The sequence below is a fragment of the Hipposideros armiger genome, unplaced genomic scaffold, assembly GCF_001890085.2.
Source record: "Hipposideros armiger isolate ML-2016 unplaced genomic scaffold, ASM189008v1 scaffold_401, whole genome shotgun sequence".
Lineage (NCBI taxonomy): Eukaryota > Metazoa > Chordata > Mammalia > Chiroptera > Hipposideridae > Hipposideros > Hipposideros armiger.
This window is the reverse complement of record NW_017731751.1, coordinates 1,333,148-1,350,122: the sequence shown is the minus strand read 5'-3', so window position 1 is coordinate 1,350,122 and position 16,975 is coordinate 1,333,148. Positions and strand designations below refer to the sequence as shown.

Genomic DNA, 16,975 nt, shown 5'->3' with positions numbered 1-16,975 from the left:
GTTTGACGCGCTGCTTCCCATATTGAAGATCTCTCTCTTTCCGTTGGATGACACTTAGTAGCAGCATTCACCGTATTTTTTTTATCACACCTCGTATTATTATATTGCATATATTGTGCTGTTTTATCTGGGACAAATTTTTGTAAATGAGAATGGTGAGTCAAGGGGTATAAAAAGTTAAAACGTTGGGCCGGCCGGATGATGCAGTTGGTTAGACTGGGAGCTCTGAGCAACAGGGTCGCCGGTTGAACTCCCCAATGTGCCAGTGAGCTGCGCCTGAGCTGAGCTGCCGCTGAGCTGCCAACAGGTGGCAGGATGGCTCAGCTGGTGAGAGTGCCTGCTCTTAACAAGGTTGCCAGTTCGACTCCGGCATGGGATGGTGGGCTGTCCCCGCCCACCCCCATCCCCACAACTAGATTGAAAGTGGTGACTAGACTTGGAGCTGAGCTTGCGCCCTCCACAACTAAGATTGAAGGACAACAACTTGACTTGGAACTGATGTGTCCTAGAAAAACACAATGTTCCCCTTCCCCAATTCCCCAACACTGTTCCCTTCCCCAATTCCCCAATAAAACCTTCAAAAAAACAAAAAAGTTAAAACGTTGATAGATCATGTTCAAATTACACCCTAAAAAGGTCGTAATAAACTACTAACAGTATATATGGGTGTTTGTCATCAGCACCTCTCTTCTTCACCTTACTAACACTTTATTTGTAATTTTTAAAGTAATTGTCAATTACAGGAAAACAGACACACAAATAATTGTTATTTAAATTTGCATTTACCTGGTTATTAGGTTTTGATTCTTTTAAAGGGATTTTTAAATCAGTTGTATTTCTTCTGTGAATGGCTTGTTTATATCCTTTGCTCATTTTTCTGTTGAGTTGTTTGTATTTCTCTTATTATTAGAAACTCTTTATATACTAACGATATCAATGTCTTGTTTGCTGAATATTGCCAAGTATTTTCTCTCAAAGTTGTCTTTTATTTACATAGATAAATATATTAGCCTATTCACTTATACCAGTGTTTCTCAAACTATGGTTGGTGAAATGCATACAAGAGAATCACATGGAGTACTTATTAAAAAATGGAGATTCTGGTGCCCAAGTGCTATATGAGAATCTCTGGTAGAACCAGAGATTACTTATTTTTATTTCCTAAATGATTATATTTTTAAAAATAATATTTCAAGCATTTGAATATATTTAGATTTCACCTTAGTTTTTGTTTCTGTTATGATGCAAAAATCTAAATTGTATTTTAATGTCTTTGTTTTAATCATGCCAGCAGCATTTATTAATAAACCATTCTTTTCCCACTATATTAAAGCATCATCCTTATCATACATTAGATTGTGACATTTCTCACATTCCTGTACTGTTTAAAAGAAACATCCCTTCATTATTTTTGTAAAATATCATATACTTATAAAGAATTCATGACATGCAGAAAAATACTAAGAAAAAACGTTTTTAAAAAGATTCAACTATAGTAGATTGAATAGTATCCCCCCCAAAATTCATGTGACCCGGACATGTGACCTTATTTGAAAATAGGGTCTTTACAGATGTAATTAAGACGAGGTCATAGTGATTAGGGTGGGTCCTAATTTAATCATCAGCATCCTTATAAGAAGAGGACAGACAAGAGGACAGACACAGTAAACACCATGGGAATACAGAGACTAGATTGGAAGCCAGGGAACGACAAGGATTGCCAGCAACCACCAGAAGCTAAGAGAGGCATGGAACAGATTCTCCCTCAGAGCCTCCTAAAGAACCAACCTTGTTGACATCCTTATTTTGGGATTCTGGACTCCAGAACTGGAAGTGAATAAGTTTCTGTTATTTTATACCACCAGTTTGTGGTGCGCTAGGAAACCAATATACCAACTAACTGGAAATAACTGTCTTCAACATTAGCTGGGCATTATTCCAGATTTTTACTGAACTCTGTTAAAATCGAGGCACCTAGATTTTCAAGGTTTCCTGTCATCTATGAATAGTAATGTCTTTTCTTTTGGGGGCTTGACAGCAACGGTTTGTTGCACCATATAGGGTCACAGCTTTCCTGGCTAAGATTTGGTGGGTTTATCGGTTATGTGCAGGGGCTTTGCAACATATACACTCCTGCTCTGCCACCTGCTACCTGTGTGACCATGCAACTTTTTTAACCTGACCTCAGCGTCCCCATCCCTAAAATGAGAACTAAAACACCAGTTACTAAATGCAAAGCATTTAAAACAACGCCTGGCACATGAAGTCCTATATTAAGCATTGGCTTCCACTTATCAAAGCCTACTTTATCTCTTGTAAGCTTTACGGCCACCTCATAAAACGTGGTTATCGCCATTGTACAAATGAGGAAGCTAAGCAGAGAGGCAAGTGATCCGTTCAGGGTCACTCTGATATAATTTAGGGCTGACAGACAAAACCAGCTCCTAGAAAATAAAACAGTCAGTTCGTGCCGAGGCATGATTTCGTTCGCACCAAACATCTTGCCAGAAAGCAAAATACACTAAAGCAGAAGCGGGGGACTTCGGCTCCCACGGCGCGGGTTGGCGCGGGGACTGGCGGAAGGAGCCGAGCACGTTCGGAAACGCTCGCTTCGCCTTCGGCAACGATCGTCGGGGGCGGGGCTCGCGCGACGGCGCGTTCCGCGCGGGGCATTGTGGGAAGGGCGGCCGGTGCAGCCGCGGCTGCCATCTTAGCAACTCCTGGTGTTGCGGCCTGCTTGTTGGGGGTGGCCTTCGTGGCGGCGGTCTACCTCAGAGAGTGACAGAAAGTCATCTGGCTGACAGTTTTCCTGCCCCAGCTTCAACAGGGCGGCCAGCCTGCGTCTGGAGGTGGAGGCGAGAGCAGCTAGGCGTGTGCGGGGCCCGAGGCCAGCGGTTAGTCACAGCGTCGCCCGGAAGGATGGGCCGGTCTCGGAGCCGGAGCTCGTCCCGCTCCAAACACACCAAGAGCAGCAAACACAACAAGAAACGGAGCCGGTCCCGGTCGCGGTCCCGGGACAAGGAGCGCGTGCGGAAGCGCTCCAAATCCCGGGAAAGTAAACGGAACCGGCGGCGGGAGTCGCGGTCCCGCTCGCGCTCCACCAACACGGCCGTATCCCGGCGCGAGCGGGACCGGGAGCGCGCCTCGTCCCCGCCCGACCGCATCGACATCTTCGGGCGCACGGTGAGCAAGCGCAGCAGCCTGGACGAGAAGCAGAAGCGAGAGGAGGAGGAGAAGAAAGCGGAGTTCGAGCGGCAGCGAAAAATGTGAGCGCCCGCGGGGGAGGGGCGGGGGCCGGGAAGCACGCTGGGGGGGCGGGGAGAGTGGGGAATGGGGGCGCGAGAACCCGCCCGAGAGGCTGCGGCACGCGTGTGTGGAGAGCCTGGGGCAGGACAGACCCACGAGTTAGTTGGGGAGGAAAATTGTGGGATTTGAGCTGCAAAGGCTTAGAGGGGAGAAAGCGATTTTGGCGCGAGAGGGGAGGAGGATGCCGGAAGTAGGGGGTGGAGTTCAGGGTGGGTTGGAGAGCGGCGTCGGCGTAGGGGCGAAGAATTAGCCAGTCTGAAGACGTGTCTGGAGAGCATTTGCCGGCCCGCTGGAGAAGAGCAGAAAGGAATTAACCCGTGGGATGCAAATCGCAGGTGGCCAGGGTGTTCCTGTATTGCAGCTTAAATTTGGGACTGGGCTTCTCCGGAATAAGGCACTTTAGGTGGTCCGACAGCGCACTCCCAAAAATGCATTTTAATATATTCCTGTTAAAAATGTCGTGGTCGGTTTTATTTTCTCAGGTCTCCTTAGGTTTTTGTTTTGTTTTTTGAGGCTTAAAAACAAAATGCACAAACCTTAAGTGTACAGTGTGATGAGTTTTGACGCCTGAATTCACGTGTGTAACCACAATCCCAAAGTCTATTCATTTTCCTTCTTATTAATTTTGACTTATAGTCTTCCGTAGCAGACTTAGGTGCAATCCTGATATTCGTTTCCCCTTGTATACTTGCTGTTTAGAAGACACTTGAACGTTTGCTTTTATTTTTGCGTTGCTCACATACAGAACTTTTATGTAAGGAAAATCAGAGTCACAGTAAGGTTCCTCACCTGACATACTGTTTGGTTAAAATGTATTTCTGAAAAAGCCAATTCTCAAGAGTAGGTGTAAATAATTCCAAACTAATGAGCTTTAGGGTTTAAAATGCAGTGTTTAGTTTGGTTTAAGACCATGGTACTCTGCTCTGGATATTCCTTTCCCACAGTCATATTGAAAGTTAAGGTTAGACAAATGTGTTCACGCCCCCTGTTTAACCAGCTATCTTCCTCAGTTCTTTAGTGCATGTTTAGAAAGTGCTCATGAGGCTGGAAATTTACTGAACTTAGAGTTTTCCTCAGACAAATTTATGTGTACTGAATTCTCTATAGGGGTTTAAATTTTTTTCTGCTGTTAGGTTTTTACTATGTAGATTTTCCAGCAGAGTTTGTTTCTAAGAGCGAAGTTGCTAAGAGGCAGGGGAATGGAGCGCTAACTAATAAATATTACAGTGGAAGCAGTACCTGCAGAGGTAATTTTGCTGCATCCCTTTAAAATGTGCACAACACTTTTCATCTTTCCTTTACTTAGAACTGTCAATTACATATGTATATATGTACAAGTAATTGTTTCACAACAAACCATGATTATATAGAATCTAGTGTTTTGGTCTGTAATAAGATTAACTGAAAAGATGTCACTCAATTTAACTATCAACAGATGGACATTAAAAAAAATTACCTAAGATATCTCTCAGATAATTTTTCCTTGTGAAAACAAAGGAGACCTCCAAAGAGTAATGATTTGCGATTCACTAGAAAGATAAGACTTGTAGGAAAAGTGAAAGGAATTGTGGTATGTGGAGAATAATTAGAACCAATTAGCAAGCTGCACATTAAGAGCAGAGAAGAAACCAGGGATGAAAATGAGAAAATAGAGTAGCTATGTAGTTCCAATTGATAAAAGAAGCAAACTACCATTAGTATTTATGAAGGAAGGAGGGGCCAGAGCTAACAGCCACCTGTCACCTGTACACTGAATTTCTGTGTGAGGTGCAGCAGGCACTACTTAATATGGTCTAATGCCTTAGAAATAATGCAAAGGAAACAATGGAAAAACCTAGGTTTTGGATCCATGAGAATTGGAAGTCATCTGTCTACAAATCCCTATTGGTTAGTTTATTCAACTAATACTGATCATTTAATGTGCCAGGCACTGTGCTAGGTGCTGTTAATGTAAAGATGATTGACCCCTCTCCAAGATCTTGATCTAGCTTGAAGACATACAGATAGGTAGGTAGGTACTAACTGCAATGTGATTCAGTTGTGGTGATGATAATGTAGAAAGGAAGCATCTTGAATGGGTAAAACACCTTAGTTCTCCTAAGAAGTGAGTGGCAGATAAAAGAGTGTCTAGGCATAGGATATACTCCTATTTGGGCCAAAGAAAGGAGAGTCCCGCTACCCCTGCCTGAATAAAGGGAGGGGGACAGAATGGTAAAAAGGTAAATGTTACTGCAACATGAAGTACTATAAGTACTAAAATCATGGAATTACTAGAGACGTAAAATAGAGGTTGGGAATCATGGGAAGGGTATAGTATGCCATTTTAAGGAGATTGGATTTCATCCTACAAACAGAAAGGCTTTAATTTAAGCAGGTAAATGGCATGGGAGCTTTTTTTAAAAAAAGAGAACTGACTGCTGTATAGGATAGAACTAGTTAACAGTTACATTAAGTCCACACAGGAATAATGTGGGAGCAGTTGTTAGAATGAACAAGAGGAACAGATTTACACACCATTTAGAACAAATAAAATTGGATGTGAAACAAGGGACAGAAAGCATTAATGGTGGATATGAGAGACAAGCCTGGGGCAAACCTTGAGAGTAGATAGAATGACCCAAGGAGAGCAGTTGGTTCCAGGGACTGAAAGAACCTTAGGGAATGTTTCTATTTACAGTTGGTTGGAGGAAGACCAGCACATGGTAGAAGCAGAGAAAAGGTACCAGAAGAATGCCTAGTGTCAAATGTACCTTCAAGAGGTCCAGTGTGAGATCAGAGAGACAACAAAATTAGAATCTTCTTTTGGGCCTAATTAGAAAGTCTGTGGTAAGACTGGAAACCAGATTGCTTTGCCATTTACAATTCTGAGGTCTTGAATAAATCACCTGCCTGTGAGCTTGATTTATCTGAAATGTAGATAGATACCTGTCTTGCTTATTGTGAAGATTAGAAATAGTGCATTTGAAGTATTTAGACACTGTTTGGCACATGATGGGCCTCAATAAATAATGTTAATTTATGTACATGCAGCCAGATTGAGCCTGATGAATTTAAGAAGTGATCTTACAAGTTATTATCTTAATGCACTAAAAGGCAGAGCTTAAAATTTAAAATATTTTCCCCTCATTTTGAAAAGCTAATTCACATCGTTCAAAATTCAGTTCAGAAACACTCTCTCCCTGTGCCCCAGCCATTTAGTGTGGTTCCCTCTCTCCCCTTCCCCTGCACCCTTCTTATCATTTTCATATGTCTTTCTTTGAGATGCTTTATGCATATTGTTTCTTTTTTTTTCCTTTTCATATTGTTTTAACTGTTGAAAAAGTGGGCAGCTGAATATGACTCACAGAAAATCAGGAAAATGTTAATGGCATAGAAATTTATTGTAGCCTGTGATAGCTAGATTCAAGTATGTTTAGTGTTCAACTGCATGACAGATCAAGAGGCTTCTAAATTAGAGTATCTAAGCTGAACCTGGAATCTATATGAGTGATTTTTCAAAGCATACTTGAGGAGCTTATTGTCAAAGCAAAGAACAGCTTTTATGAGCAAATTTAGTAGACAGAGCTATATATTTTGGGGGAGGTTAGGGTTTTGAGATAAGATCTAGCTGGTGTTGATAAGAATTTTATGAATTTCTAAAATAATTTTGGTATTTAACTCTTTGTGCATGCCTTTGCCTTTCACATTTGTCCTGGAGAAATGGTGAAGAATAGCATAGTGCTTAAGATTATTAGTTTTGAGTCACCGCTCAGCAACAGTGAGGTGAAGCCCAGTGAGGAAATAAACTGCTTCACCTCAGGAACCATCAAAGATGTAAAGGGCAGGCCGAGTGGCTCAGTTGGTCAAGAGCTCACTCAAGAGTTGGAGCTCTGAGCAACAGCGGTTCGATGCCTGGCCCGAGCTGAGTTGCCGCTGAGCTGCCAAAAGGTGGCAGGATGGCTCAGCTAAAAAAAAAAAAACAAAAAACATGTAAATGATGAAATAATGTATAAAGCTGTTGGCAGAGTCTTTGGTACCTATTCAGTACTGAGTAAATGCTGTTTGCTAATATTATGAAGCAGTTCCTAGAAGTCAGCTCCTAAGGTTGAGTTCATACTCGTACATTTTAAAGACATTTAAAATAATATTGCAAGTTGCTCTGTACAAAGTCATACACTCTTAACAGTGCTGTTGTGCTGGGTCATTGCTGTTTTAATAGTTGCTGTTTTAAAGTTGATTGAGACTAGTGCTTTTAAAATACCTGAGAGCATGGAAAAAATGGAGACCTGCTGTTACACCATTTTCCATTGAAAAACTTGAAGATTTTGATTCAGTGCCCTTTCATCAGTGGCACAGAATCTTGGCAAGCAAATGGATTCAGCAGAAGAGCCTGAGAAAAAGATTAGAGAGATAAAAGAACATCAAGAGAGTAACAACTTTTATGGCAAAAGTTTTTAAGAAATGGAGAGGCAATGATATTTGATGATACATCTTTTGAAAGATGCTAATGACCAAAAGTTTTTTTTTTGCCCAAGAAATTTTCAATTCCTCATATGAAAGTTAGCCTATAGCTGCTTTATCATTAATTATAATAAATTTATCAATAAAGATTCTCATGCTTAATTCAGTTGCACACATGCCCATTTGTTTTCTGAGTTCAGTGTGTGTGGGGAGGGGAATTAAAGCAATATTGAACTTTAACTTTTTCAGCACTGGATCTAAAACTGGATTTAAAATTTTTTTCTGACTTACTGAAGTAGCAATTTTATCCCACTAGGAATAACACCACCACCACCAATTACATTCTTGATAATCTTTGTAAGGGAACAGTTCTGCTGTGGCGCCCTGACCTTGCCTGTCTCCACATAGGACACAGCAGCAAGGCTTAATTATAGTCATAGGGGCTGCCCTGTGGTTCCTTCAGGAACAAAGAGAGATAAGCAGCTTTGTGAGAAACTCCAGTAGGCCATTTCTCATCCTTCTTGTTTCAGTTGAGCTTGGGACTTTCCACTTGCCCTCCCCTTCAGGCTATAAAACTGCTGAGCTGTAGTTAGAATTGACTCCTTAGCAGCAGAGCAGTCCACCACCTGTGCTTGCAGTGCCTATCACTAGGCCCCTGTGGTTTGGTGTCCATCAGTGGGAGCAGAGACATGGGGAGCTAACACCATGTTGATCTGGCTTTTGCTGTAAGTAATGAATTTATTAGGCTCCTTTTCTCCTTGTTTGCTTAGCTATGGAAATGTGGCCCCATTAGCCATAGTGCTATTGCTGTTACTTAGGGACTGGTTGACAAAAACCCTGAATATGTATCAGGTCTCTTACATCTTTACCAAATTCTTAAGTTAATTTGGCAATTTTTCTACAGATAAGCTAACCTAAAGCCTCACCCCATTCTTTTCCCTCTTTTTTACTTTATGTGGAAAGTTTTAGTTAGAACTTTTGCATTGTCCTTTTTTAAAGAGTTGCATTGTACCACTTTTGAAATTTTAAAATATTCTTCTTAGGCTTCTCTACATTTACTAATTTCATAAAAACCAACTAGCAAAAGTATGTGTGTGAGGACTATGTATACTTTTAAAACTTTGTATTATGAAAACTTTACAACTTACACAAAAGTAGAGAGAATATTATAATCCTAGTATACTCATCATCCAGGTTTAGCAGTTGTCAGTCTTGTTTCATCTCTTATTTCTCTTTTTCTGGATGAAGTAGATGAGCAAAATTTTTCTATTTAAAATGTAGTTTAATTTCCATTGAAATCACTGCCTGATTATGGCCTTTTGATATCCCTGGCTATTCATTTTTAATGTTGGGGTGTGGGTATCTGTTCTCTTTTACTGAATTGCTAGAAAGGCAATTGAAACTACCCTAATGCCATATTTTACTGGTAGTTAAAAAGGAATTATAGTTAGAACATATTAGGCTTTTGTATGTTTTTAAAAATAAAAGTCACTAATAATGTAGTATAAGGGAGGAGATATTTAAAAAACAAGCAATAGGCTTCAGAATGGATATTCCAGATATCTAGAACCTAAAAGAAGTTATGCTTTCTCAAGTAGCTACTATCTCCTTGACAGAAAAGCGTAGCTATTTTAAATGTAAAAACTGAAATGAATCAGAATGTTAGATACATAAGTATTAGTTGAAAATGAAAGCACTTGAATGGGAATTGAATCATCCCCTAAAAGAGTTGGGTTAAAGTGAATTGGGCGTTTTAGTGGTCACTTAGGAACTATAAAGTCTTTATTAAACAGAAAGAAACCAGTAAAATTAATTTTAATATATTCCCAATCTAAAAATATTAAAATCAAATAAAAATGAGACCTTTTATATTTTTTCTTCATATTGATCTTCAATTTAGACACACGTGAGTCCATCATATTAGTTATCAGTAGTATAAAATGTGTGAGGTTTCCAATGTAATGCCTTGAAAAATGTCAGTATTTTCAGCACAGAATTTTATTTTGAGTAAAGCTGATTCATAATATCTAAATGGGGTTAAAATAATTAAAACAGTATTGTGCTTCATTGGACTTCCTAATAGAACTGATGATAAATATATTTTTTCATCCTCATCTCTAGGAGAGCTTTTAATTGAACATAAGTTAACATAAGAAAAAGTACAGTATCATGTATAAAGTTCAGAACCTGAAGAAGGTGGTCTATATTTTCAGTAAAAGCTACACAACGATTGCCTTAGCTGCTTGAGTCTCTTTGAGTCTGCATTCCGACTATTTGGGGGGAAGGAGAGGGAAAATGAACTTAGCTGGTCTGAATTGCTTGCTACATCATGGTTGTTCCTAACTTCTCTGTAGCTCAACCCTTAGAATGGGTGGATTGGCAAGTGAGCAAATCCATATATTTTAACAGCTTGTCTTTTCATTATAAAATTGATAACAAGAGTAGATTTCCTGTTTCAGATTTGCCCTACAGTCCTAAATTAAAACTAATGAATTAAAGCTCTTTGTACTAGTTTTTGTATTCTGAAAAAGAGAAAAGAAACATGACTTTATATTTATTTGAATGTCTGTATCACTTAACATTTTGTTATAATTTTCTTGAATTACATGAAAATGAATTGTGAAATCATAGAAATATATAATCAGGCTCAATGTTTTACAGATTTATAACTAGTTTCAACTTTTAGGTTTATTTCTTATTAAGTCATTTTTTTTCTACTTTGTTTGCTAGTCGGCAGCAGGAAATAGAAGAAAAACTCATCGAGGAAGAAACAGCACGAAGAGTGGAAGAATTGGTAGCAAAAAGGGTAGAGGAAGAATTGGAGAAAAGGAAGGATGAAATTGAGCGAGAAGTTCTCCGAAGGGTGGAAGAAGCCAAGCGCATCATGGAAAAGCAGTTGCTCGAAGAACTCGAGCGACAGAGACAAGCTGAACTTGCAGCACAAAAAGCCAGAGAGGTAACGCTCGGTCGTTTGGAAAGTAGAGACAGTCCATGGCAAAACTTTCAGTGTCGGGTGTGCCTCCTGCTCAGTTCAGAAAGAGATGGAATACAGACTAATTCCTTTCTCATCTAAACTTAACATTGCTGCGAAAGTTAATTTTTTAGCCTATTCAGAAGTCCTGACTGATATTTAAAAGTGATTTTCATAAAACATATTCAAGGACACTTTTTGATTTAATGGAACTGGCTTACATATTTGAGAAGTGTTTGAAACTTTTGCCATGGCTGCAGGACTTACATTCTTCTTTGGGAGGGTGGGGGGACACAGGGAGTGGTAAAGGGAAAAGGTTAAAAATCCACCTGTGGTTATGTATTCTTTTCTGTTTATCACTCTTATTACCTAGACTGTGAGAGGCTTTTTGCCTTCAGTCAGATTAAAAAGAGCAGGGCCTAACATTGAGTGACAAAAGCACCTGCTTTTGATGAATAGGTTTTCTTGCTCTTTTTTCCCTTCTTTAATCCCTTAACCCCTACCCCAAATTCTGCTTCAACACAGTGGACTAATTCTAGCATTCTGATCATAAGGCCCTCCATTTTCCTAATGTGTTTTCAAAGAATCTTTTTAGGAAAAATGTCCAGAAAATTCATCCACTTTTTTAGTATCTACTAACAACTCCTTTTTTTCTCTAGAGAGTTATGAAGGAACAGGTTGTCCTTGTCTGGAGTGAAGCTAAACACATGATTTGTTTTATCAGCAGCTGGAGCAGAAGTTGAAAATGTCTTTCTGTGAGACAGTAATTTGCTACTGAAGCTTTATGGCTTATTTGCACTGATTACTCCAGGACCCTAAAACTTGATAGCCGCTGAAACACTCAAGGCAAATTACTTTATATAGCACTGAGTGTCCCTCAACATAGTTTGCATAATGAATATGAATTCCATTGATGTGTACCACAGGAAATCCTATAGTTATATTTTCTTGAGTTTAAATAAAATACATGACTCATTGTCATTTTTAATCTTGGCATTATTGCGGACAAGTTGCCATTAATCTTTCTGTTTTCCATTAAGCTTAGTTTTTCAAATGTATTTTCCCTTGTGCTGTCTTTAATTAGATATACATGTCTATATTTGGTGGATATCAGATTATGCAATTGAATGTATGAAATTTGTATATTGGCGCTTTTAATGATATTTTTGGAGTAATGGTGCTGTCTTGTAGCGAGTTATTAATCATAGGAAGATTTTTTTCTCTTCATGTGCTTTTTGTTTCATATTAACAATTTTTTTTTACACGGACACAACCCTCTGACAGTCTTTCCAAATATTAAAATCATTTGCCTATGTATGCTGTGATCTGAACACTGCCCAAACCATCAAGCAGTCTTCATATAGTTTGCATTATAAAATCTCATTAAATTCTCCAAGAAAAAATAAACTACAGAATTTTATTTCCTGACCATGCACCCCCTGGATTCCTGAATTTCAGTTCAGACTGTAGATGACAAGATAAGCTGCCTTTAGAAATTGTCAACATCTGAATGTTAAGTCCATTTTCCCCATGGAAGAAGCCCTTAGTTCCATGAAGTATGGATTACCATTTGTATTTTTCACTAACAGTAAATGTATTTTTCTTATTAATTGTTTGCCTTAGGAATGATGAATTACATTTTTTGTTCCTTCTTACCATAAACATCTGCATTCCTCAGCTCAGCCTTCCTTGTATGTTGTTTCTTTATAAATGGTTGAGCTGCTGATGCAGGTATTGCCAAGCTAACAGTACAAATCATTTTAAAGAGGAAGCTGGCGCGTATGGCAGCCGAGGAGCACACTCTGCAGGACACTGGACAAGACAGTAAATATTCAACTTTTAATGCTGATTAAAGGAGTATAGGTAAAGAATACGTAGGTATACATAATTGGTGAGACAAATATTCACTTTATTTATATTTTATATTATTTTTTTAATTTGGTAAATACTATCCAGTTTTGTAGTTGTCCTTGTTGATTTGTGTGATATTAAAGTATTAGTAATAATTGCCAGGAAACTATCAATTAGGGAGGGTTTAGTCGGTTGCTGTTTGGACTGGGAGGGGTGCTTGAAGAAATATAGTGTTAGAAACAAATTTTAGTGGCTGCACAGTTTATCATTTGTCAGACAGAAGGTTGCTATAAAGCTACCCTGTAAGTCAGATCAAAAAAGTTCAGAGGAAGATTAGTAAATATTTATCAATAAAAATAAACATTTTATTTTTCTAACATCTTAACATGTCCTCCCCTTTAGGAGGAAGAACGTGCAAAACGTGAGGAACTAGAGCGAATACTAGAAGAGAATAACCGAAAAATTGCAGAAGCACAAGCCAAACTGGTATGTATAAATTATATGTGAATATTTTGTTTGGGTTTTTTTCTTTGAATTTTGTGGCAAGATTTTGTGCTCTATAATTATTTTTAGAGCTCCCAGGACCATTTTAAGGAATTTGAGGCAGGAGTGAAATAGTTGACTAGATTTTAGCTGCTGTATTCCAGAGCAATCTATTTGGAGGCAATTCAGAAATTGTAATCTGAAGAAAATTCCAAAATTGGCAATGATTTAAAATAGGTTTCCCGAGGGAAATGGTACTGTCTTTATCTCCAATGTTTTTTTACCCTAACCTCACTAACACTTCTATGCCTAAAAAAAGCAAGAACAAAAGCTTGGAAGCATTTGAACCAACATTTCACTTGGCATTAGTTGCCTTATTGCCAATTACTAGATGGAATGAGTAGATAGTATATATTTGATAGTAAGTGTACCAGATTAGTAAATTCTTTTTTCTATTCCAAGCTTATAATCTCTCAAGGAATACAAGGACTTATTAATTATAAGATGATATAGAGATGTAAAAGGTGATGTAGAGCCATTTTTAAATTTTAATAAAAAAGTTAATATAAGAATATTGAGGTGATTTTTTAAAAATAGAAAAATACTATGATGAATTAAAAAGCTAGAATTAAAGGACTATGGATATAATTCAAAAAACAAAGGAGGGTAGTCAGTGATTATTGTATAAGGGGGGGAAAAAAAAGCCTTTCCCCAGGAAGATGGCATATGGGAATTCTACTTCAAAGTAAGACTGTAAGTCAGAGGCGGAAGGGAATTTACTTAGGACAAATGGGTGGTAAGCGTTATTCAGTTCTGAGGAATAAAGACATGACCCAGAAGGGACTTGGTTCTAGACATCTAGAAAAGGATTGTCTATTTAGAAATTTGTTGAGAATAATGCAGCAATAGAAAGACATTTGCTGCTAAGTCATACTGATGACCAGAGGGTAAAAAAGTAAGTTGTAAGCTCTGTTTAAGTGGTTTAGAAAAATCAAATTCTGTAACCGTTTATAAAGGCACAAAAAAACATCTGAGAGGGTCTAAGTTATGAACAGCGGATCCCATTGAGAGTTGGGGTGAAGGAGGACCATAGATAATGTATCTATAATTAATATGAATGTAAAAAACTTAAAACCATGGGGGTAGTTGGTTCTAGAGCATTATCTTTTAAGAGATAGTGGATCCCAGAAAGAGCCAATACTGGAAATATCCTAAGCAACTTAGTAAGAATGACACGATGCATTCTTAATTAATTACTGTCCTGGTTATTTCAAAGGCCATCATGTAGGGGAAGACTTAATCCTGCTTTTCCAATGAAGACCTTAAAATATACTTAGGTTGAAAAAGCTATGAGTGAAATGGATACGGAGTATTACTGTTGGGTTGTCCAAAAAGTCATGACACATTTTTGCAACGAAAAGCAGAAAAAATAAGTCATGACTTCTCCGGCAACCCAATACATGCTGTTTAATAAGTATGTGATAATGCTTTTTTAGTGATTGCATGTAAGGAGAAAATCTCAATGCAGGTAGGAGGAAGTAAGATAGAAAGTATTAATATTGAGCTTTGAAAGGTAAATACAGTCTGGTTTGTAAGGCATGGATATTTCCAGAAGAGAGGAATAGTATTATTGGTATTTAAAACATTGAAGCAAAATTACCAAGCAGATAAGATAGAATTTCTGTTGGGACATGACAAGAGATTGGATAGCATATGAGTTCAGTTCGGGTGGCTTGGAATGCCATATAGTGACTTCTAAAGCTTCTTAACTTAGTTTGCTCTGCCAAGATCTTGATCCCTTCTGACCCTGGGGTGGATGTCTGGTGCTCAAGGACACTGGTCTCTTTATGTTCCTCTGGTAGTCTTTTTTTGAGCCATAAAAAATATAATTTTACTGGGAAAAGATTGGCAAGTATATTATGGAGCAGTGCTTCTCAAGTGGTGATATTGGCCAGTTTTTGTTTTGTTTTGTATTGTAATTCCAGTTCTCATACTTCCTACTTTTGCAAAATACAGTTAAGATGAACTATTAGAAAAATGAGGCCAAAATCTTTATAAAACCTTCTAAAACTCTTATATTACCTTGTTGTGGATCTATTCGTTTGCACTGTCACTGGTCCATGGGCAATACTTAGATTAGCACTGTTCTAGAACATTTGAGATTGACCTAATAGACTTCAGTTGACACTATTCTGATTTCCTGTTACTGATAAATCTTAGGTGAAAAGATAAGGAAAGAGAAGTTTGCATTTGAAAAATTTTGGTGAGAATTTGGACATAATTAACTAATGGCTTGTGTTCAGTAAAGTTAGAAGCATAAGAAATTATTGTTGATGTTGGAGAAAATTAATTTTTTTGTTATATTGGTAGTCATATGCTTGCAGGGAAATTAGAATATCCTCTGGTGCAGGAGACAGAAAATGTTATTGTATAAAGATGCAAGGCACATACTGAGGTTTTTTTCATTTTTCTTGTCCTTTCCTCTTCCTCTGAATTTTATGAGCATAGTTTGTTAATCTTTATATGTGTTTATTAAGAAATATTACATAGAATATATTGAAAGTTCATTAAAATAATAAGAAAGGAAGGGGAATATAATAGTGTTGTAGACAGCATGGGACTTTACTGGGTATGTGAATAGTGGTAGTTTATCTTGTTGAACCAACAGTTCTGTTTGCTTCATGACATAATAAATATGCTAGAAATGTGGAGCAGTTCATTGTTCTATATAAACAAGAAGAATTGGGATGCTTTCTCTTGAGGCAGGAAGGCGGATTGGCCAAGCTTAATTATTCACATAATCTATATTGAGCAACTAATATGTTTAAAAGGCAATTTGGAGATAAAAATAGACAAAACAAAAATTCTCTTTAATTCAATGTATTGATTGTGGAGACAAGGACAACACCAAGAAATACTTGGTAGTTGATATGGATGTGAAATAATTGACATAATTTCCCTGGGAGCCTTTGTGGAAGAGATACATCTAAGCTGGGTCTTGAAGGATAGTTAGAACTTTAATTTAGAATGGGGACATGAGTGTAAGGAAAAGAAGCAGGTCAAAGGCCTTTCAGGAAATAGAATTAGAATAAAGGCAAGAGTGTGTGGGATCTCCAGGCTAGTGGGAAAAGTAGCTGCAATTGTAGCAGACCAGCTTTATGTGTATAAGAAGTTTGTGTGATAGTAATGGGAGGTGAAGTTTTGAAAGCAGATTAAAGACAGGTTAGAAAATAAAGTACCCTGAGGGAGATTTCTTAAACATTAAACATTCTAACCCTGAACGAATAATACAGCAGTCTCTTACAAATCAATAAAGAAAACCAACTCCCTAATAGGGGAAAAAAAAGAGCGAGAGAGTTGTAAAAGAGGAAATACGCACAAGTAGAATAAAGACTAGCTATAAAAATTTCCTGAAAATACATCCCAACCTCAATAGGAAAACAAAGAAATGCCCCCCTTTCTTTTTCTCTACTACTAAATCCCAAATTAAAAACGACTTTTTTTTTTTCATTAGTACCAAGTGTGTTAGCAAGGGTATAGTATAGAGTCCTTTTATAAAGTGATCCTGCGTGTTTAACTTGATATGACCATTTCAGAAAATAACAGTAAATCAGTAAACATGAGGAGCCTTAAGTTAATTCTGTGTCTTAAGAATTTATGTCATGGAAACTGAGTCAGATGCAAATAAATTTACACTCAAAGATGTTCTCCCCATATTATTTAGAATTGTGAAAATTGCCTAGATATTTAGATAAATTATAACACATACATTGGATTTTTCTGTAGTCATAAAGTATTTGGTAATACAGGGAGGAAATAGCTAAAACACAGTATTATCCTGCTAATTAAAAAAACATATTTCACATTATATAAATGGGAAAATATGCCAAAGTGCTAAGAACAGTTATCTCTAATTGGTAGACA

At 37.8% G+C, this 16,975-nt stretch overlaps 1 protein-coding gene across 2 annotated transcripts in view; it reads left to right on the top strand.

Annotated features, from left to right (window-relative positions):
* Positions 1 to 2,664: 2,664 nt before the first annotated feature.
* The window catches only part of ARGLU1 (arginine and glutamate rich 1), a 30,135-nt gene continuing 15,824 nt past the window's right edge, over positions 2,665 to 16,975 (top strand). Inside the window, exons 1-3 of one of the 2 annotated variants that reach the window (XM_019663727.1) lie at positions 2,665 to 3,266; positions 10,477 to 10,702; positions 12,484 to 13,007. In XM_019663727.1, coding sequence (XP_019519272.1) covers positions 2,920 to 3,266; positions 10,477 to 10,702; positions 12,484 to 12,570 — 660 coding nt within the window. In that variant the 5' untranslated portion in view covers positions 2,665 to 2,919 and the 3' untranslated portion in view covers positions 12,571 to 13,007. Of the gene's footprint in view, positions 3,267 to 10,476; positions 10,703 to 12,483; positions 13,055 to 16,975 lie in introns of those variants that run through there. The other variant, XM_019663726.1, reaches the window with a different exon arrangement.